Raw genomic sequence first — 23,699 nt, 5'->3', positions numbered from 1 at the left:
ACCGGAGATATTACCAGGCTAGAGTCATGAGGCACGAGTCAGGGTCAGGCTGGGATTAGAGACCAGAGATCAGGAGATGAGGTGAGGTCTGGAGTTGCCGCAGGCCTGAAGTCTCTGTTATAGCCCAGACAACGTCCTGGGGCACCCTCCAGGGTTAAATAAGGTGGCTGGCCAATCAGAGGGCTGCAGGGTACTGTCACTCTGGATTCCTTGGGAGGTACTTCCTGCAGTGTCTATTCTCCACAGTGCTCCCTGGTTGTTGCTCTGCATGGCTTGCAGGTGGCACTATGGGTATCACCTGTCCTAGCTCTGCAGATCTGGATTCTAGGTCCCACATCCTTACAGTGAGTACTGTAGTAGGCTTTCCTCCTCTTAGGCAGGATTTTCAGAGTAACTATAAACCTACATGAGTCTAGTTCTCTGGTGAAATGTTTAGATCATTGCCTTTACAATAACTTCTCTTATGGAACAGAAGTATTTTTTACCTTAATATCTTATTTGTGTCAACAGACTTTGTAAAGAAGAGTACTATGGAAGCATAAATCAGGAATAGAAAAGATTACAGATGCCCATTTCATTGCAAGTTAAACAAGAAAACTGCTTAATAAATAAGTTTGATTTATCTAGCAATTATCTGTAACAAGTTTATATCTCCATTTAAGCCTTACTGTATACTATTACATCTTCCCTAGCTACAGAGATGGTACTTAAAATGGTAGAGTACATGAAACAAAGGTTGATCCTGAATATGAAGAAAGATCTATTATGACAAATAAAGGAATATGGGAGCTCCTCTGAAAATCAAGACTGTGCAAGCTACAGGGGAGATAGTCACTATATGCTGTGGCAAGGCACCTTCTTGGTTTCCCCAGCCTCCGCTGCTTTTAGCCCTGGTGAGACAGGCTTGGGTAATCTGGTCCCCCTTGGGACACAGGGGAAGTCTGTTCCTTTCCTCCACCAGTCCTTTTTGGAGTATATGTCTCCCTTGTGGGAGAGAATACTGCCTCTCCTCCTGGTGAGGCTCGCTGTCTTGCTGCTCCTTCTCTCTCTTCTCTCCCCCCTCCTTCCTCCTAGGGGAGGGTTTAAAAAGGTCTCAGGCAGCCCTTAGCTGGAATAAGCTGATCCTAATTAACTTCAGGTAGCTCCCTCTCAGCTGATTCTAACTGATACCTTGGCAACCCCTTCTCAGCTGAACCTGATTGATCCGTAGTTACCCCCCAGTTGATAGGGAGGAGGACCTTTTAACCCACTGAGACTGGTTTCTACCCCTCCCTTGTAGCTGTCTGTCCTGAGTTTATCACAATGCTCAAAAGCATGATGTGAGGCTCTGTAGGACTAGAACCTGGGTCTGTTGAGCCTGGGATAGTTGACAGTCCCACATCACAACTGGGAGGCTGTAGAGAGCCCCATCCAAAGAACACTCTGGCGATTAGGCACCACAGGACATACCACCTAATGATCCATACTGACAACACCCTGTGCCCCTCTGTTTGGTCTATGAGCTTATTTAACCCTGGAGATTGTTTCAGAAAGTTGTCTTGAACAACCACACAGGCTTCTGGACTGCTGTGAATCCAGACTACACCTCGCTTTCTGATCTCTGGTTTCCAACCCCAGGCTGACTCTGACCCTGACTCTTGTTTATCAGTCCCAGTTCTAGTGATTATTTCAATCCCTGCTTGCTAGCTACCGCCTTGTGGCCATCCTTGACTGGTGAACACCAGCCGAGACTGCCTACAACCTGGTCCCTTACACATGAGATTTTATAGCCTTTATTTTAGATTTTTTTTTAATACATATTTTATTGGTCTCAAAATTATCCAACCACTTTTAAAATCAAGCCACAATATGGTGATGCAGCAAAGTAGCAGTGATGCTTTTTCATAAGTGAATAAATATAATATCCCTTGATCTAATGGAATCATATCACTCGCCTCTATGCCTGGAACGGCCCAAGAGATTGGACATAAAATTTTAATGTATAGAGAAGAAAGATGAGGTCCTTTTTAGAGACACTTTACACTTATTATTTACGTAGTTAGTTTGATATTTTCATTTCCTCTGTGCCTTGGGCAGTTGTGACTCATCATAGCTAAGGCACCTGATTTTGAAGTTGGAGAAAGACAAAAAATAGCTCCAATAAAAACTTTTAAAACTTTTCTAAAACACTTTTATGGAACATGTGGCATAAGCAAAATACATGGTAGTGAGATGAGGTAGAAAGGTTTTATCAGCAGTCATGGATGACCTATATAATTCCCTTGTGGCTTCACACCATCCCAACGTCATGTTGATAAAAACTTTACACTACACTATCACAGGTTCTGGGTCATAAAGTGATTGCCTTATAAAAGTTAAAACTATACAGAATCTTTCTAAGGGTAGGGAAATGCTTTGCTACCTCATGCGCAAGGGCATGGTAACTGCTGATGTTTTAGTGGGAACCTCTCTGTGTGTATACATATATATTCACGCACAAGCACAAGGTATATATACAGTGTTGCCACTTTAAAAATGTGGGAACCCACAAATTCTTGCACACACCATGCAGCTGACATTTTAGACTTGTTCAGCTGAGTGACAGGGCCTATCAGCTTTGCCTTAATTTTTGTGGCAAATGTTTGAACAAAGGTAAGGTTTAAAGAAACTATTTTAAAAGAAAATGAAACTTCACAGCTTCAAATGCAACTGGAGGGCATGGGGGGAGGGGAAACTGTCTCAGAAGAAAAAATCCAAAACAGCAGGGAAATGAAAGTGCCCTTAGAGTTGGTCCTAGAGGTTTGCCACTTTGTGTTGCAGCACTTAAACATATGTGTGTACAGCTGTGTCAATACACAAACATACCCACTATATCTTGCCTTTTTAGTCACTTCATATGAGCGGCACAGAAGTCTGCATAATTAATGTATTTCAAAGCTATCATTCAGTCATAGTACAAGTACTAATTTTTCATCGTTCTTTGCAATTAGTGTTCCGAAAAATCTGATGTGACCTTTAAGGCAATCATCACAAGTACTTCACTCCTAGACAGCTTTTATTTTCCTTGAAAAATGAAGTCTACATGGGACCTTTTCCACACTGGAAATGCATATTATACACTGTAATGAAATAATAATGTCAAAAATACCAGTCAAAAGATCAATTTTCTGGAAAGATGTTTAAGAATACCATTTTCAATTAAAGCATAAATGCTCACAGCAGTCTGAAATTAAGTTTTGATTGAGGCAAGTTATGAATTAAGGAACATAAACTCTCAAAGTGACATACCTGCCCCATGCTGCTGCCATTGTAGATTCTTTCTTAACCGGAACACATGAGGACTCAACAACATTTGACTTGTTCAGTTTGTAGCAGAGACCACAATCTGGATCTAGCATGCATCCATTACAATAACTGAAAGAGAGAAACAAACAGACACGCTAAACAATATTTTCTTTACCTATACATGTGAAGTGAAACACTTACCTAAGAGTTCGTACTGAACACGCCGATTTAAAAGCATGAAGTTGTTAGTCTTTTCTTCTTCTGCCACATGCTAGTGAACGGGCGGTTCTGTGTCCCCTATCAGTGCTATTGTGAATAGTAAAATAATGCATACTAAATTGCAGCTGATCAAATACTGGGGTTCTAGGAAAATACATGTGGAACATTTTTGGTCGAGAAACAGAGAAAGTACCTGTAAGTGTATGAGAACGGTGAAGACCCCCGACATAGAAAAAGCAAATCTCACCTAATCTTTATACAAAGGTGAGTAAATGAATCAAATGATTTTAAGAGGAATTTAACCAGAAGCTAAATTTAATTAAAATCTACATGAATAACGAACTGTGACATATTTGTACATTAATCTTACATACCAAATGGTTAAAATGAATGGCTAACACACAGTATAATGTGACAATTATAGTTACAATGCCCACATATGCTGAATCCTTTAAAACTACTGTATGAGAAAATAATCTTGCAGAAAGAAAATAGTAGCTGTATAGCTATTTGTTTCATAGCTTCTCTTCTACAACATAAAAGGCAGGGAAGAAGAAGGATGGTCCAGTGATAAGGTTGGTAGTTTGGGCCTTAGAACAGTGGTACTCAACCAGGGCCCCAGAGCAGAAAGCAGGTTTCGGGGTGGGGGGCAGCAAACAAGGACAGCATTAGATTCGTTGCAGCCCAGGGCAGTAAGCCATAGCCCCACCGCATGGGGCTGAAGTCCAGAGCTATGAGCCCTACCACCCGGAGCTGAAGCCGAAGACTGAGCAATGTAGCTTTGTGTGGGACCCTGTGGCATGGGACCCCAGGCAATTGCCCTGCTTGCTACCCCCTAACGCCAGCCCTGGCTTTTATATTCAGAAAACCAGTTATTGTGGCACAGGTGGCCATGGAGTTTTTATAGCATGTTGCGGGGGCCTCAAAAAGAAAAAGGTTGAGAACCCCTGCCTTAGAGGATCAGGGTCAATTCCTTGCTCTGCCAAAGACTTTTTGTGGTGGACTTGAGCAAGTCACTTAGTCTCTTTGTACCTCAGTTCCCATGTGTAAAATGGGGATGACAGCACTTCCCTACCTCCCTGGGGTGTTGTGAGGCTATAACACATTAAATATTGTGAGGTACACAGATACATATTCCCTATTATCGGAATAAGTACCAAAGAGATAGTGTAGCCTGTCCTTTCCCCACCCCCTCCACTATCTCTCTTAGCAGAAAGAGAAGAGCAGTGGCATAGATGTAGAATCAAAGCAGCATGCTGATTTTTTTTTCATTTCTAAAAATGTATTATTTTTAAATTAATATATTTTTTATTCTGATGTGGCTTCTGGAAGTTGAAAACTCAAATTTTATCCTGCCTTTGGGAACTTGGTAATGTATCTACTGCAGCTTTGGAATTAATAATACCAAAATCTGACTGCTTCAAGTGTTGTGGTCCCTTTCATATTCATGATTTGATCTTTAAAGTTTACTTGCATAGAATAAGATGAATATATCATGTATGGTATTGAAAGCAACAGTGAAAAGGAAAAATAAGCTGAACAATTAAATAAACTTTCTAAAATAAATACCAGCAGTAAATAATAGTAATAATATTTTTTCTTTAAAAAAAAGCATGAACAAAATAAATAAAATATAGCTGTGCTGTTTGAATCAAGTCTACCAAAAAGGAACATACTTTTTCTTATGAGACATGCTTTCAGGATAGAAATTCACTTATGTTTTGTAAGTCATTTAGGGCTGGGATTGTCTCTTTCCCGTGTTTTAGAGCATCCAGCAAAATGGGGCCCCAATCTCAAACAGGGCCTTTGGACACCATCATAATATAAATATTTACTACTGCTGCTTTGTTGCTATGTTTCAGTTGCAAGAATTTGAAAAAGCTTCCATCCTAACATCACGTTAGTCCAGGTAAAGTATTCTGGAGCATTTCGAGTTTTTTATATGGATTTAAAGGAGCAAACTGTAAAACTACATAAAAGTTACTGTTACGTTTACCTTCTTAGGGGCCTGTGACCCTGTACTGACCCAGCTGGAGTTAACCACACACTATGGGCTGAAGAGGCCACACCCCCTCACCCCTGCTGGGCATGCTCAACCTAGAGACAGAATATAAAAGGGAGTGGCCCAACTCAGTTTGGGCTGGATGAGGAGGAGAGTGGACACATGCTGCCAGCTCCTGCCAGGGAATTGCTGGAGCTACAGACTGCAGAGGCCGAGCTAATGAGATTGATGGTGGAACCCCTGATAACCCTGGAGGACAAGAGTGAGCTGGAAGGCCAACACCCCATGAGAACTGACAGAGCAGAAACCCTGGGTAGGAAGCGACCCAAGGAACATGACTGTTAAAATAGAAAACAGAGCTGAACCGTGGACTACTGGTTTCACGGGGCGCTGGGTTGGGATCCGGTGGAGAAGGATGGGCCCGGGTCCCCCTACCATACCCCACACCTACCGCAGTGTGTGGGAACTGCTCAAGGACTCTGGCCACTGGGCCACACTGCTCCTGAGAGCAAGAGCCACCCTGAGGACTCTAGCCACTAGGCCGCGCTGCCCCGAGAGCAAAGGCAGCCCCAAGGACTCTGGCCACTAGGTTGTGTTGCCTTGCTTTGTAGACTAGGACAGCAGTACCTAGTCTAGCCACTTGAGCCATAACCCCTATTTTGTCCGATGCAACCAGACACCCCGTGATGGGATGTAGCTATGTTGCGACAGTGCCACGTCTGCAGTCCCTACTCACATGAATGACAAAGGCTGCAGGAATGTACTCTAGAATGTCTTCTCTCTTTGATGTTTCAGAACCTGAGTCTGCTGACCTGCAGAGCACAGTTTAAGATCTTGTTGAGGCTTCTTGTGATGGTGGTACATAATTCATGGCACGAGGAGTAGAGATGCATTGGAGAATCAGAGGTGGTGACCTGCAATTTATATGTTCTCTCAAGCTCTACGGAGACTCCTGTCACTGAGCAATTCTTAACATTTTTTTTAAATGAAGGTAATTTCAATGCAAAAACTTGATTAAACTGTTAGGCTGTAAATATTTATCAATTACTTTAGGAGGGAAAAATTAGACAATGTTGTATTTATCCTAAAATACAACAGTAAAAAGTTTGGAAATTCCAGATTAAAATTAAACTTTAAAAAAATACAACATTAGAAAGTGTCAATATATAAAATTAAGGAGACTGATTAGCTCTGCTCCTGTATCACAAAAAAAAACTAGAGGAAACGATCCTAGTCATGATGTGCATTTTCATCATCACAATGACTCAGAAAAACTGACAAGTGATCTAACTGTACTACCTTTCTAGTGCAGATAGACTAACTGTACACTCAAATTGTGTACTCCAAAATCCCTCAGTTTCATAGGTGAATTAAACCAACAGGCAGATTTGGGGTATTTAAGAGGTCCATAGCTGCAGGGTTAAAACCTTACTTCTCAACGTCCTTCAAAATTGCCATAAAAATGTTTCTAAACTGCATTCAGATAAGATGAGTATGCAGAGTATTAGGTGGACAGGAGCTGGGGGCAGAGTTAAGGTTGTTTCAGTAAGCTTAACTGTGCACATCTCTACTTCATTAAGTTTGGGATTTCTTTAAAATGTAAATGTTACCCTAGAATTTCCAGACTGTTGTGTTTTTGAGAAAATTAATATTTGAAAGGACATTTTCCCTTTATATAACACATAGTTATTTACAACCTTAGCTAGCTTAACAAAATATTTCGCCTGGGATTAATCTATTAAATCAAATATTTTTTTACAGAATGATATAAACTGCAGAAAAGATGACAGTTTTCAAAGAAAAGAAGTAGTAGAGGGATAAATCAACTTTCCTTCACTCATCCTGATATATAAAGACACACAAATCTAATAATTTGTACAACAGAAATAGAAAAAACTTTCAGGGAGAAGTCAATTTGAAAGGTAATTTCATCATAAGAATATTTCTCTTACAAGATTTCATGAGAAAAATGTAGCCCTGCAATTATCAATTGCAAAAGGAAACAATTCCAATATTATATTAGAGAGTCTTAATTAAATTTTGTAAACCACTGTTTGAGGCAGCAGTCAACAACAAAAACAGTTGACAGGAACAGAAGACCTCAAATAAACCAGGATAAAGGGGTGTATGTGTGTGCACGGAGATTTCACATATGGCATATAATGGGTGTATAAAAAATTGCATGACCTACGAGTGAAAATGATGCTGTGATGACAATGGAAGGCTATATTTCGGATTTTAACATTGTGATAACACATGCCATATGATTTCTTTTTAAGTGTGAGAAAACCCTCAAACTTAATACCATAGAGACACAGCTATAGACTGTATCATCTAGGCCAGTACCCTGGCTTCAAAAGTGAAGCTGTGCCACATGTTGCTGCTGTTGGCTCTCAGCAAGCTACCTGATGAGTTTCTTGACCTCCATTCTTTCTGGTTGGGAAGGTTCACCGTTTTGTCGTCCAGCAGAGGGGGGAATTCAATTTGCTGCTGCACTGGGCTTGTCCCCCTGTTTCAGGGTTGGGACGATGCCTGCATTCTCCACCAAGTGTAGTGGTCCCTTGCTCTCAAGGGCAGAGGGAAGCCACTCTGCCTCGCTACAGGCAGAGGGTAAACAATGGTCTATAGGGGGAAGCTCCAGTACTCTGGGCGGGACAGAGCACAGTCTTTAGCCCAGGGTCCTCTGGCTCGGACAGACAGTAATTAACAGTCTGTAATGGCAGTCTATAAGGGGGCTCTGACCCTCTGGGTGGGGCCCTATCAGTGGTGGGCAGTCCTGCCACTGGGTCAATGGGGAAAGCCCCTGAACCAGGCTGCCTCACTTCCTGGCAGCACAGCTGACTCAAGGTTTGGCTACCTCACTTAGTCACTGAGGCTCTGCTGAGTGGGGACTTCTGCTGCCCCAAGCAGCGGGGGGGAGAAGCCAATTAGCAGCACTTCTGCAGCAGCTCAGTTGCAACACTCCATTCTTCAGCGGCAGTTTGGCGGCGGGTCCTTCACTCCCTCTCTTCCTCTTCGGTGGCAGCTCAAACAGGAAGAGGGACCTGCCGCCGAATTCCCGCCCAAGAACGGGAGTGGATGGAGTGCTGCCCCTTTGTATTGGCTGCCCCAAGCACCTGCTTCCTTAGCTGGTGCCTGGAGCCGGCCCTGGTTGCCTCGCAGTCAGGCAGGGGCAAGTACAGTTCTTTGTTGGGGTCTTCTGTCTCCTCCGGCAGCAAAGCCCTGGTCCACTCAGGGACTGGTCTGGGATCCTGCACAGGACTCTGCTACCAGGAAGAGATGTCTACTCTCTCCCATGGCCCAGCACCTACTGAGTTCCAGGGCTCTCCTTTTATACTTCCCGTCCCGCCTTGGATTTCTGGTGAGGGAGGCGGGGCAGATTTAGCTCCACTCACCATGGAGAGTGTAGTGGTCCCTCACTCTCCAGCTCAGAGGGAGGCCACTCTGCCTTGCTACTCTAACAAACAAGTTATTACAAAATTCAAACACGCAGGAGGAGAGAAGTGCATTGTAATTATTTCATTTAAAACATCTCTTTTAAAACTGTGTATAAACCATCAATTGCAGTGCATAAACAAATACAGAAAAGGACAACTGAATAAGTTAATGGAGGATCTCAGGCCTATGATAGTACAAGCCATTCAATCTTCTCTCTCTGGGTATAAGGTCATTAGGACTACCTGGCATATGATAAAACTTGTAAAGTTACCTGTGTAAGTACTCTCTTTAGGTAGTGAGAAAAAGAAGGGGTAGAAGAGATCTCAGAGGAGAACTGTGAGTGAACCAAATAAAAGCTACTTTAAAGCAGTCAAACAGATTTCAAGGCCTACGAGAGACTTCAGCTGACAGAAGAGACAGATAAAATGGTGAGGAACCACCATTCAGGCCCCATCAATTCATTTGAATAAACCACTTACGAGCCCGAATTAGGGAAAACAGAACTCCAGGGGCTCCATAACGTCTCTAGAATTTTTCTATTATTTTATTAGGTCTGGCTCTGGGTGGAAATGTGGTCAAATGTATGTAACACTAGACAGGAAGTCAGGACATTTGGATTCTACTCCTAACTCTGCCACTGTCTCGCTGCGTGAGCTAAGTCACTTAACTTTATGCCTCAGTTTCCCCACTTGAAAAAATGAGGATAATATAGTTCATCCACCTTTGTAACTTCTCAGTCCTGTACCGGTATTTTTATACCTAAAAATGTAATGACTTCAAAGTTCAATATCTTGCAGCCTGCACAGATGGAAATGGGTGCTTTATACCACTGGGAGGAGAAATTCCCAGCTTCCCAAAGGGATCCTACATTGACTTCTAGCTCTGAAAATGCCTGAGATCAGACTTTACAACTTGTGACATGTCCAGATATAGAAAAGCTCTGTACAGTTGGATTGATAATAACTAAGGCACTGGACTTTACAGGGAGAGGGAAATAAAAAATATTCCCAGTAAAATTGGAAATACGGAACTCTAAAATATACCTTGTCGCTTTTTGGGGATAATCTGTATAAATCAATTGTGTGTGTGGCAAAGTCACATGTATAATGTGGCTACCTGAGTTCCATGATAATAAAATAACAATTAAAGAATAACAGTAATAGTCATGGCTTTAAAGTCTAATATATCTTGAAATATTTCAGCGCTTCTGTACAAGCTTGGAAACAGGCAGGAAACAAACAAGCCCCACAGACCTTGGTAACAGAAGAGGGCCAAATCCCCGTGATCAGGGCCAGCTCCAGACCCCAGCGTGCCAAGCGCGTGCTTGGGGCGGCATTTTGCCGGCAGGCGGCTCCGGCGGACCTTCTGCAGTCATGCCTGCGGGAGGTCCACCGGAGCCGTGGGACCAGCAGACCTCCCGCAGGCATGACTGCGGAGGGTTCCCTGGTCCTGCGGCTCGGGTGGACCTCCCGCAGGCATGACTGCGGAAGGTCCGCCGGAGCCGCCTGGCGCCCTCCCAGTGCACCCTCCGCAGGCGTGTCTGCAAGAGGTCCCCCGGAGCCGCGGGACCGGTAGCTCGCCCCCTGCGGCATGCCGCACTGCTTGGGGCGGCCAAATTCCTAGAGCCGCCCCTGCCCGTGATTAAGCGGCAGTTACCTTATTTATCAATCGTCCAGATGGATTATAGTCAAGACATTTTCAGTAAACTACTAACAATACTTCTGTCATATTTCCTGTTCATGTCTCAGATCCAAGCAACAGTCAAAAGACAAAAAAATGCCCTGTCCTGAAAGGATAATAAAGAGATGTAAATAAAACTCAATGTCACCCCCATACTGATGGCACCACACCATATAATACCTCATTATCTCCTTTAGCGTTCTCACAAAAACAATGCACAGGAGGGTGACAGAACAGAACCTTGTAGTAGGGCCCACAAGAAAGCCTTGGGGCAGATGAGGAATTGCCCTAGGCTAGCCCCTGGGTCCACTGCCCACAACTCCACAAACCTTACCCTGCAAATGCCAATGGCCATCGTTGTCAGGGACCATGGGTCTCAAATCTGGAGCCTAGTAAGCTCCAACCTGCCACATGGCAACTTGCTAACGGTTGCTAGGGCAAAGCTGAACCTCGACAGAAGACTCCAGTCCTGGTACCTGACTGGCAGAATGCTGGGGGTCCTGACTGGTCCACAGCATCTATATAAATCCAGCACAAGAACAGGAAGTTGTCCATGCAACTGGGACCCACCTTGCTCTGGACTGTGAGCCTAGTGCTTTCTGCTACTGCTTCTGCTCCCACTCTTGCTCCCCAGGTTTGACTCTGGTTATTGATTTGTGGTTCTCCTGCTTCTGATCTCCTGGTAACCTGATCCTGCCTGCCTCCTGACACTTGATTCTTGGTATGCCCTCTGGCCTATCTTAGACTCTGATCTCCTGATATCTGACCCAGCCTGACTCCTGCTTTGGCCACTAGACCAGACAGCCTATGTCTCGGTCGTAACCATCATGTAACCAAAAATGTCATGCACAGTATCAAAGGCAACTGATAGAGCTGAAGAAATCAGCATGGACTCTTGATCATGGCCTGTTTGTGATGAGAGCAATCATCAATTGGATCACTGCAGACTCTGCCATACCCCAGGCCTAAAGCTAGACTGAAAGGAGTCAAGGAACTCCATGTACTTCAAGTACAGATAAACTCATATCTGAATCTTGATTATATAAAATCCCCAAGCCAGTCCGATAATTAGGATTTACTTGTATTGCCAAAGTGGTTTTGCTGTGGGTACTTTTCATTTCTTCTCAATCGAAAGAAAACAAACAATATTCTACCTTACCTGCCCCTTGCCTTCTAGCATCCTAAAATAACAGGGTAGGAACAGGGCAATAATAGGCAAGACTGAAAATACGGGGCTGGTTTCTTTAGTAAGTAGGTAATAAGAACTTATATAAGAGGTGATGGGACCTTGCCCTCTCAAGGGGGGCACTGACCATCATTTCCACCCACAATGAACCAATGCTTCCTTCCCACAAGCTCTCATCAGCCATAATGGATGTGGGTCCAAAATGCAAGTTGCAGCCAGAAGCTCCCCAAGCACGTCCAGCCCCTCAAGGATTCAGTGTGGCAGAAGCTCAAGCAGAGAAGATATCACATTTGTCCACTCTGAACGCAGAATTGACCATCACAGATGCACGAAATCTGAGCGTATTGGTGTAGTAGACCAACAGGGAGCTCAGACCCCACAGCAACTGTGTATCTACGCAGAGAAAACTCAGATATTTTTATTACAAATATTTGCCATGAGATTTCAAAAATGTATTTATGCTACAGCCAGTAGTTTTCTGCTGCTGATACCCTATCCTCCTCCTTTCCACTTTCTATGTTGCAGGCCATCTGTACATCTTTGTGGTGTGCAAGGACAAATAATCAAAGGAGAGAGATTAAGAGCCACAGCATGAGACCTGGTTCAGTACTAACTCAGAAAAAAGAGCACTATCTCCCACATTATTAATGATACTTCTTGCAGCACCCAAGTGTTCCTTTGAGATCTCCTGTTGAATTTTTCTGGCTGCTTAGCTTGTAAGAGTTGGTGTGATCACAAAATAAGGTGATATAGCCACAAAGATTCAAGTGTATCCTGGCACAGTCCTGTTTGCCATAGTTCATAAAACTTTACAAAGAGTCATGTATGTGATTTCTCTGTTGGTCCTCTAAGAACAATTCACACAAAGATTACATTCGTCCTATCGCTACATTATGCAGCGAAAGAATGCTCAATTTGCAGATAAAGCATCTGACTCTCTTATTCCATGAATGAGGGAGTGTCAAAGCGACAAGGGAGTTATGGCACACTATTTTCTAATTCGGTGAACAGATAGTTCTTCCTTCTTGGACTTCTGTGCTTTGCAATGAGTCTTTCCATGTACTGAATATTAGGTAAACTACCAATCTGTCCTGGTCCCACTGATCATCAAGCTGTGGTATGTGAAACTAAAAAGCGTTTAAAATAAAACAGAAAGAACAAAACAAGAAAATTATAGCAAGCTTCAGTTACTGACTCCAGACTCTTCTAATGTGATTCCCAGTTTAGCGGTTACTCAGGCTCTCGTGAGCATACTCAACTGAACTGCAGTGGAGAGCAAATAGAGTAAGAGCTACTTGTTTCAGAGGCAGAGGCTACAGTTATCTAGCACAGCTTAAATACATTTGTAAAAACAGACCAGAGTTCTTTTCCACGGCTTGCCCGAAGCCCCACCTTAATGATTTCTTTCTATTTCATCTGCTTGTTGCCTTGAGCTGTGTTCCAATGGAAAGTCAAATGACTACCATTGAATAGCCATTTATTCCTGGACCAGGAGTTTCATGAATAAATGAGTTACATGAATTCCATGAGTTACATGAATTCACATCGTGTCAGGGTTTGACCATAAGTCTTTGAGGGAAGATCAGTCTGTGCCAGAGGAGAACTAGAAATCTAGTGGATAAAAGACTTAAAGCCTTTTCAGATATAATTTACTATTAAGTTTTAGGTACTGCAGGTGACTTGCTGTTTCAGAACATTTTGCATTCCTCCCTGCACTGTGTTATTGGAGAAGCTGAATTTTTGCACTGATTGCATCTAGGAAGATAATTTATAGCTTTTTCAAAGCACAGCTACATTAAAGAAGCTTATATGCAGTGTAACATTATTGGACGGCTATTTGCATGCCAGAAAGGTGAAACCATGGAATATTAAGTGAATCAGATCGGAAACTGATCTGAAGACTGAGTAAAGTCGAGTAGTTTATTCTCTTGAAAGTATACACCAGGGGTAGACAACCTGTGGCATGCGAGCTGATTTTTAGTGGCACTCACACTGCCCGCGTCCTGGCCACCGGTCCGGGGGGCTCTGCATTTTAATTTAATTTTAAATGAAGCTTCTTAAACATTTTTAAAACCTTATTTACTTTACATACAACAATAGTTTAGTTATATATTATAGACTTATAGAAAGAGACCTTCTAAAAACATTAAAATGTATTACTGGCACCCGGAACCTTAAATTAGAGTGAATAAATGAAGACTTGGCACACCACTTCTGAAAGGTTGCCGACCCCTGTTAAACACCATCTCTAGTATATTAAAACTTTTTCACAGTACAGCAGACTAAGCTATACCAGTTAACAAAAAGTAAAAAGGGATTGGAAAGATGGACTGAAAGGAGTGGCTGAGGAAGAGAAATGGAAAATTAAGAGCATTAACACCCTGAATTTGTGTAGATGATTTGCTTTAAATTTTATGCCCCATAAAAATCACTTTGGCATGGAATATACCTAAGAGTTTGCAGGCCAAAATATGTTATTGTAACTAAGATAGAAGGGGTTCTTAAAGAGATCTTAAAATGGAAATGGTCTTGCAACCTTATGTCATATAGTATATTACTCACATATTATGTATTTAGGCACAGTGATGTGGCTTACACATAACATACAAAAAAGTACTGTGCACATCATAACCTTTATTGCTTTAGTAGATACCAGTATGGACCCCCAGCATTCTTAAATTTCACCAGTAACCCCAAAGAATACTCAAATGTATGCCAGAGCTGTGTGCATGGATTGAACTCCCAAGGAATTGCAAATACACACTACAACCATTGACACGTATTCAAAACCCCACCCACAGAACAGTGGTGTCCAACCAGGGGCCTTCAAGGCACTACACTGTAGCCCTCAAGGTAACTGTGTTAAGGAGAAAACTAGTATTTGATTACAATTTGAAACATGTTCCCTGAACGGGTCCCTCTCTTTTAACCTAAAGCACTGGAGAGGCGATAAAGTGATGCCATCTCCGCAACAGCCTTCCACTGATGCTCCCAAATACAGCTGGTCAGAAATTCTCCAGTGGAACATTTTTTTTCCATCAGAGAAAGCCAATATGTTGAAATCAAAACATTTCATGGAGATGATTCCATTTTCAACAAAGATGCAATAGGACTGTGCCAACCAGGCAGGTTTCGAAAGCTGCCTGGCTGCCTGCCAGTTTGCCGGCATGGCCCCTCGGCAGCCTGCCTGGTAGGCTAAGATGGAGCAAAGAGTCTGGAAGCCCCAACTCCCAAGTTCCAAAGCTCCCAGGCTGCCATGTAGTGGGACTCCAAGGGCTTTCAGGATCCCAGCTCCAACAGAACTCACCAGGTGTGCTGCCACAGAACAGAGTCCCAAGGCTTCCAGTTCCTCATCAGAGTGCCTGGTGGTCTGATGGCAAAATGGGAACCTGGAAGACAGAGCTCTCAAATGCTGAGGTTTCCAGGTTAGTCAGGGTTTGCAGGCTCCTGGCTTCACTTCAGCTTGCCAGGTGGGATGACTAGGAGCAAGAGCCTGGAAGTGCCAAATTCTGAAATACTGAAACCCTCTGTGAAACGGAATGGCCTTTCTCTGAGGAGCTCTACCTCATAGACAGCTTGCATCTAAGCCAGGATCAGGTGGAGCTGTTGTCCCTGTGCTGCAGCAGCTACTCCAATAACCACATGCTTGTATCACCAGAAGTCTGTGGGAGCCCCTGGGAGAGCAGGAGAGGTCCCTCACTGGCTCTGCCTATAAAGGATGGCTCCCCTCTTCCACACAGCCATCCAGGGTGGCCTAGGAGAGGGGTGAAAATCAGAACAATCAGTTACAGCTCCCTGATTTTCTGTGCTAGCCCCTAACTTGTGCCATCAGGCAATCGTCCCCAAGGGACCATACACCAGCTGGAGCACAGCATGCACCTGCCACTCCACTTTGTCCTGACTCATACCCAAGTGGCTGCAAGGAGAGAGCCACAGGGACTGGCTACATCCACTGGGGACTGCCTTTCAGCCAGGTGTCTGTGGTGGGGATGATATGGTTCATGGACAGGTATAACTGGGGCCCTTATATTACCTGGATTTCAAGACCGTGGCTGTAACAGGAATTTTTTTTAACCAATGCTACTATGTTCTCATCAGAACAAGAATTAGTCAAACGGATTTGAAAACTGGGCTGACTTATTTTATAGCACTCAACATGTGTTGAGGGCCTTTTAAAACACAAAAGGAGGGAATAAAAGCAAAGGGTAGTGATGAAAAGAGAGAGAAGAGAAGGACAAAGAATGGGATGGAATGATGGGAGGGAGAGGAAATCTAGGGAGAAAAGGGAAAGGGATATAAAAAAGAAATCTTTAAAAATTGAAAAGCCATTCACCGCTTAGGACACTTGCAACAGAAAAAGGCAAGCATTCAGTTTTTAAATACTACAACTTTAAAACTGAAAATCATTTGGAAGCAACCTTTATTTGATTACGAAATTAGTTTTGGAGAATGCTGTTTCACAATAGGAAATCACTTGTGAGAGAGCCTGTTGGGGCCTGTTGCATGCAGCTTTTCTGTTACTCAGATAGACAGGATTTTTCTACCATTAAATAAACAATTTAGTTCAACAAGAGATAAAGTGTGACTATATCTCCCTATTCTCCCAGGGTGAGTAGGATTCAGTTACTATTCACTTTAAGTTCTGCAATTGCTTCTTTCCTCACTTTTTTCCACTGTAGGGAGTTCTGTACTTGTATTTGTTAGACATTACACCTCATGCATGAACTTTTTGCAAAGTCCTTGTCAGTTTGGCTTTTCTGTGTGCCTCAGAAGCACCTTAATTTGAAATGCAAATTGTACAATGTCTGTTTTTTGTGGCATGACTTAGCAGTAAAGGCCTTTTTTCAGACAGCTTGTTCTATGGATGTAATTTCTCTTTTTGACAAGTGAATTGTCCAGTTTCTTTTGCTCTGATCCTCTGTTTTGGGGTTGTTCAGTTTTGATTTATTTTAAGATTTCTGAGTTCTTTCTACAGTTTATGCTGAATTTTCAACTTTGTCTTCTGAATTCTTTTATCCTCACCAATCCTTTCCAAAGACCGATTACAGACCAATATTAATATTCTCTTGTTGTCTGTTTAAGAAAATCAAGACAGGGCCTGAAAATCTATTCTGGGCTTAATAGTTCCCTTTTAGTTAATATATGGTTTTGTACTATCCTACCACATGGGCAGAGTACACAGTCACCCACCCAGAGGAGCAAAGCATTCTGTAAGTAGAAGCAGGCAGTGCTCCTGTCACGTAACCCCATTAATACAGTTACTTCCCTTAATTACCTCAGGCAAGAAATTAGTACATACTTAGTATTTCTGATTATCCCTGTGTTGCTTCCAAAGATTAACCTAAATCTTGACACTAAATAATTAAATATTTAAATTTAATTAGATTAAATTCCATTAAAAAGCAACACAGGGAGAATGTTAAGGTTGCTCTGTTGAGCAGTCAAAAGCCAAGGAATCACAGAGCTGTTTGGCATGCACAGAAAAACACTCAGTTCTTCAAGGTGTTACACTTGTGTAGCTAAAATTATTCAAAATATTAAGATAATATTGTGTATTGTGTAAAATATAATGTATTTATATAATGTATTTAATATAAAATATTGTGTAAAATATAATGTATTTTAACAAACATAACAGTGCAGGAGGGGAAGAGTTATGACTCCAGGTGCAACCGTAATTGTGTCATTTTTTTATTTCTGAGTGATTAACTGGGCAATCTTAACACTTTCAACTTTGTTTTCTAATGAAATTTCCTAGGATTCTTTTTTAATTAAGTCATTCTAAATTCAATATTCCATACTATGTAAGTGCTAGGTTAGACACCAATAGCCCTGTCCTACACACTTTAAAATGTCTGCACAAGGCAACCTCTCCCCTGTACACCTTAAGAAGTTCTGCTGTGAAGCTTAAGAGCTTTTACCTCATAGACTTTAAGGTCAGAAGGGACCATTATGATCATCTAGTCTGACCTCCTGCACAACACAGGCCACAAAATCTCACCCACCCACTCCTGTAACAAACCCCGAACCTATGCCTGAGTTATTGAAATCCTCAAATTGTGGTTTAAAGACCTCAAGATGCAGAGAATCCTCCAGCAAGTGACCCGTGCCTCACGCTGCAGAGGAAGGTGAGAAACCTCCAGGGCCTCTGCCAATCTGCCCTGGAGGAAAATTCCTTCCCGACCCAAAATATGGCGATCATTTAAACCCTGAGCATAAGCTAAGGAGTCATGTCTAATTCACTTCAAACTTTACAAGGATCTTGGTCCAGTAAAGAGCTGAGCCCTTTCTGAAGGTTAGTGAGCACCTACAATTCTCATTGATTTCAATGGCAAGTGAGGATGCTCACCTGGAAGATATACACAGCTCCAGGTCACCTGCTAGAAACTTATGCATATCCACTTCTCAGACCTCATCCTCTCTCCTGCTTCCTCTCCACCTCAGCAGAATCCCAGCATTCCTCCCCCACTCCCCTTCTGCAAGCTGCAGTTTCCTTCACATGCCAGTGCAAATTCTGCCACTGCTCTGAAAAAAATTCTTTCAGCCCTGGTTTACTTCTTACATCCACTACAAGTCTCAGTTCCCCCAAACCACACCACCTCCCATAGACTTATGTCCTGATTTTACTCTGGGCAATCCAGGAACTCCTGTCTCAGGTCTCTACCCACTAGACTTCCCTACAATCCCCCAAATTCCTAATAAATCTCCCCAAGCGTCTCCAAATATTTCCACATGAAATTATAGAAGTTAAAAATGGAAAAGATCAATCTGATTGTGGAGTCTATCTCCCTCACAGCGCAGAACGTCACAGAATAATGATGGAGGCTACCATCTGCAATATGAAACACATGGAATAAGAAAAAGCTATTATAGTAAGTTAGAGACCATGGAGTTCAAAAATAATATATTAACTCTGAACAGACTATAAGTTATACTGTAAGCAACTGGGGCAAGGGCTGTCTTTGTACAGCACCTACCACAATGGGCCTCTGATCCAGGATTAGGGGCTCTAGGCACTACTGTAATACAAATAACCAGTTATTATAATTGGTTCTCTTTTCCCTGTGTACCTTATCTCTTCATAATTTCATACATAAAACAAATTCAGCTACCATCTCTGTGCTGATGACTCTCAAACCTATTTTTTCTACTCCAGACCTGTCTCCTTCTATCCAACTAAGATCTCGGTGTGCTCTCTGACATTTCCTCATGGATGTCTAGCTGTCAGCTCAAGCACAACATGGCTAAAACAGAGCTCTTAATCTTCCCACTCCACGACCTCCTCATTTCCTCCTTTCTTGATCACTGTGGACATCACTACAATCTTGCCTGTCACTCAGCCCCACAACCTGAGCATTATCTTAGATTTGGACCTCCTGCTAGGTCCTCATATCCAAGCAATGTATAAATCTTGCTGATTCTTTCTGCATCACATCTCAAAGATATGGCCATTTCTATCCACTCAGAGGGCTGCATCTCTTGTCCTGACTCTCACTGCCTCGCATCTTAATTACTGCAACATCCTTTCCCCTTGACCTTGACACATGCAATCTTGCCTTGCTCATTTCCAGAATGCTGCTGCAAAGATAATTGTCCTCGCCTGTTGCCCCTCTCTTTGCATCCCTGAATTGGCTCTCCCTTCTCTATTGCATCAAACATACACAGCTTGACTTCACTTTCAAGGCTCTTCCCAGCCTATCACCACTCTACGTACCATCTCTCATTCACTATGAAGATGTCTGCGCCTATCTCCAGTTGTCTCATGATGCCAGCCTCCATTGCCCCTTTATTAAATTTTCAAAAAAGCATCTTCCTGGTTTCTCCCATGATGCCCCTAAGGATTGGGAGGAACTCCCTATAACAGTCTGCAAAACTAACTCATTATCCATCTTCATTCCCCATTATCTTCAACCCATTATCCACCCTTCCTGGCTGTGATGTCTACAAAAACAAACTTGACAATGGTTAGCCAGCTAGTGTGCTCCGACTACTGCCTATTATATTGACCAATATTATCCCACTGTTTCCTTGTTCTCCACCTTCTGTCTAAATCCATCAGTTGTCTCTTGTCTTAGAGTGTAAGCACTTTGAGTCATGGGCCATCTGTACAGTGCCTAGCACAATAGAGTCCTAGTCCATTACTAGGGTTAGGTGCTACGGCAATATAAATAGTAAATACATAATTACAACCACTGAATTTATTGTACAGAGGCCTTTGATAGGAACACGCTTATAGTATCTATACAATGTACACACATTTGTGATCTTTCTTACACACACACACAGCATTCTAAGAGCATTCCACTGCCCTCTGCTGGACAAAATATCAGATCTGCTCACGTGTGTAAAGTCACCCTCTCGTGACTAAAATGTCCAGAGCATGTATACCATAATGATCCCACATATGGAGATTTCACAAATTACCTTTAGAGTATTACTTTTGTAACCCTTGTTTGTGATTAACATATTTTTAAAAATAACTCCTAGGGAATGAAAATGAAAGTGCAAGAGATATTCTAGTGAATAGTGGAAATAACTGGATGTTCCCCCATTTATACCGGTCTTGACCCCCAAAGTCCACTGAAGTCAATGGAAAAGTTCTTCAGTGGCCTTTGGATCAGGTTAGTCACAACTGTTTCAAATGGATCGCTATCAAGCTCTGTGTTTTCAGTGTGACGTGGAAGGAGTTTTGCACACAACTTTCATTACTAATAGGAAGGATGCCCTACACGTTCTTCTGAAATGGACCTTTCTGCCCCCTAGGATTTTAAGTTACAGTATCAGGTTTGATTTCGAGCAGCAACATGCTAGCAAAAGGTTAAATGCCAACACCTGAAATGGCTTTTCCTACTTAACCAATTTCTGGATTTGTACTAAGGTCATTCTTCACTTCTACAGCATGAGCTCTCCACTAGAATTTTAATTAAATTTTGACTAGAGCAGGCAAAAGTATTCTGGAACACAGATTTGTCCCTCAATTTACTTTTAGTTCTTTTGGGCATTGGAGAGGAAAGCAATCCCTGTGTTTATCACTGTAATTCTCAGTTATTAGGATGTGTGGTAGCGCCATCTCTTCAATATCAGAAAAATAAAACAGGAATAATATTTTAAAGGATACGAGGTCTGCAATATCTATATATCACAGCTCTATAAATCCTGATCACTGCATTGTAAATAACTCAGAGCTATGAATTTGTGTTAGCTGGGGCACATGTAAGCTACAATAGCTATTTTTTTCCATACTCACTGACAGGATCCCAAAATATGAACTCCAGGTAAAACAAATTTAAATTGTTTGTTTTACTGGGTTTTTCAAAGACAATGCTATTTTATTGCTGAATTCAAACATATGTTCTTTTTCACTTAATGAAAATTTGTTTTTATGATTGTTGTTCAGCACCCAGAGAGCTTTTGTATGTGTGGGTGCTTTATAAATACAATTATTGATTACTATTAAATACTTACAGCTATTAACTGTGTAATATAACTAATGTATAATATTATTAAGCATGAATGCCTTCATCTTAGTCAGTGATGCATACTCGCTTGATGAGATTAGGAAGATTAATTTTGTAAGGATGACTCAGGCAAGGATGAACACCAAATTATCCATGTGCTGGGTACAGCAGATTGGCTCCTTTACCTTAAATGAACTCTGAAGGCAACCAGTTCTGAAAGGAACTGAACGGGAAAGTTCTTGCACTGAGATAGTGTACCCACAATGATGTGAGCTGAAGAGTTACATTCATAGATACAGTAATAGATTACAAGGCCAAAAGGGACCATTGTGATCATCTAATCTGACCTCCTGTATAACAGGCCATAGAACTTCCCCCAAATAATTCTTGTTTGAACTAGAGCATATCTTCTAGAATAACATCCACATCTTGATTTAAAAATTCCAAGTGAAGGAGAATCCACCCTAACCTTTGGTAAATTGTTCCAGTTGTTGATTTCCCTCATGGTTAAACATGTATACCTTACTTCCAGTCTGAACTTGTCTCGCTTCAACTTCCAACCATTACATTGTTTTATACCTTTAACTGCTAGACTGAAGAGCCCTCTATTATATTTGTTCCCCAGGAAGGTACTCATAGACTGTGATCATGTCACCCCTTAACCCCTTCCGCATATAAGGCATGATTTCTAATTCTTTAATTATTCTTGCAGCTTTTCTCTTAACTCTCTCCAAATTATCAACCTCCTTCTTGAATTGTAGACACCAGACACTGGACACAGTATTCATTCAGTGCCAAATACAGAGGTAAAGTAATGTCTGTATTTAAAAGTTAACCTGACACGGATGGACACAACCACTGTCAGTTTCAAATTGCAGGTAGTACTAAGCACAAAAACATTATCTGGGCAAAAGGCAACTCTGCATTATTTCTTCTGCACCTGGTGATCAAACCGTCAAGGAAAAACAACAGAGAACTGTAAAGAGGAGAGAGAAATGAAGGAAAGGAGAAAAGAGAGACTGAAAAATGGAACAAAATAACAATAATGGCTGTCAAAATCTGGGTCTGTTTCCCTGAGAAGAGATGGATGGTGTGCTCAAGCCATTGGATCTTTGATTTTCTAAGGGTTTGTTAAGATCTGGGAAAGATATTTCAGTGAGCTAACATGTGTTACTGAACCTCAGCCTCTTTCCAAATCTGGTTAGTTCATTTTAAAGCCAATTTGTTTTTTCTGAGCCAATTTATTTTTTGGAGACTGCTAACCTGCTCTCTGGTATATAAACCTCTCTCTGAAATCTTGATGATGTCCATACTGTTTTGAGTGACCTTTCTCTAAACAAACTAAGGAAACACAACCTAGATGGAGCTACTATAAGGTGGGTGTATAACTGGTTGGAAAACCATTCCCAGAGAGTAGTTACCGGTGGTTCACAGTCAAGTTGGAAGGGCATATTGAGTGGGATCCTACAGGGATCAGTTATGGGTCTGGTTCTGTTCAATATCTTCCTCGATGATTTAGATCAGGGGTCTCAAACTCCCGGCCTGCGGGCCATCTGCGGCCCGCGAACCTCCCCAACGTAGCCCGCGGGGCTTCAGCAGCTTAGGTCTGGGTCTCTCCCTCGGCCCCACCTGCCGCCCCTGGGCGCTCCTCCCACCCCAAGGCAGCTGAGCGACATCTGCCTGCTCGCTCCACGTGTCTGCCAGCCCCTCCCTGCGGCCCTGGGGCGGGGATGTGCCTCCGTGTGCTCCTCTGCCCCGAGCGCCCCTGGGGACAATGGGAAGTTGTGGGGGCAGTGCCTGGGGGCAGCAGCACATGGAGGCCCCCCGGCCCACCCTGCCTTGGAGTCCCAGGTAAGCGCTGCACCCCCCACCCCCTCCCACAGCCTGCACCCCCACCCCATTCCCACATACCCCCTCCTGCCCCCAAACTCCCTCCCAGAGCTGGCACCCCAATCCCCTACCCCAGACCTCCTCCCCCACCCAAACTCCCTCCCAGAGGGGTGTGGAGTTTTGGGTGGCAGCTTCTGGCCAGCATGAGTGATATTATTGGCCCACTGGGAGGATTTGAGGACTGGCTCTGGCCCTAAGGTAAATTGAGTTTAGGCCCCTGATTTAGATAATGGAGCAGAGATATACTTCTAAAGTCTGCAGACAGTACCAAGCTGGGAGGGGTTGCAAGTGCTTTGGAGGATAGGATTAAAATTCAAAATCATCTGGACAAACTGGAGAAAAGGTCTGAAGTAAATAGGATGAAATTCAATAAGGACAAATGCAAAGTACGCCATTTAAAAAGGAGCAATCAATTGCACACAAACAAAATGGGAAATGACTGCTTAGGAAGAAACACTGCGGAAAGGGACTTGGGGGGTCATAGTGGGTCACAAGCTAAATATGAGTAAACAGTGTAACATTGTTGCAAAAAAAGCAAACTTCATTCTGGAATGCATTAGCA

The 23,699-nt window shown here is 42.6% G+C and overlaps 1 protein-coding gene across 2 annotated transcripts in view; it reads right to left on the bottom strand.

Moving 5' to 3' along the window:
* SLC2A13 (solute carrier family 2 member 13) overlaps window positions 1-23,699 on the bottom strand; it is a 343,282-nt gene that overhangs the window by 64,619 nt on the left and 254,964 nt on the right. For both annotated transcript variants that reach the window (XM_044992726.1, XM_044992736.1), the window contains exon 7: window positions 3,268-3,393. In XM_044992726.1, coding sequence (XP_044848661.1) covers window positions 3,268-3,393 — 126 coding nt within the window. The remainder of the gene's footprint in view (window positions 1-3,267; window positions 3,394-23,699) is intronic.

The sequence above is a fragment of the Mauremys mutica genome, chromosome 1 (genome assembly GCF_020497125.1).
Source record: "Mauremys mutica isolate MM-2020 ecotype Southern chromosome 1, ASM2049712v1, whole genome shotgun sequence".
Lineage (NCBI taxonomy): Eukaryota > Metazoa > Chordata > Testudines > Geoemydidae > Mauremys > Mauremys mutica.
The sequence above is the reverse complement of the archived record's forward strand: the minus strand, read 5'-3'. Positions and strand labels throughout refer to the sequence as shown.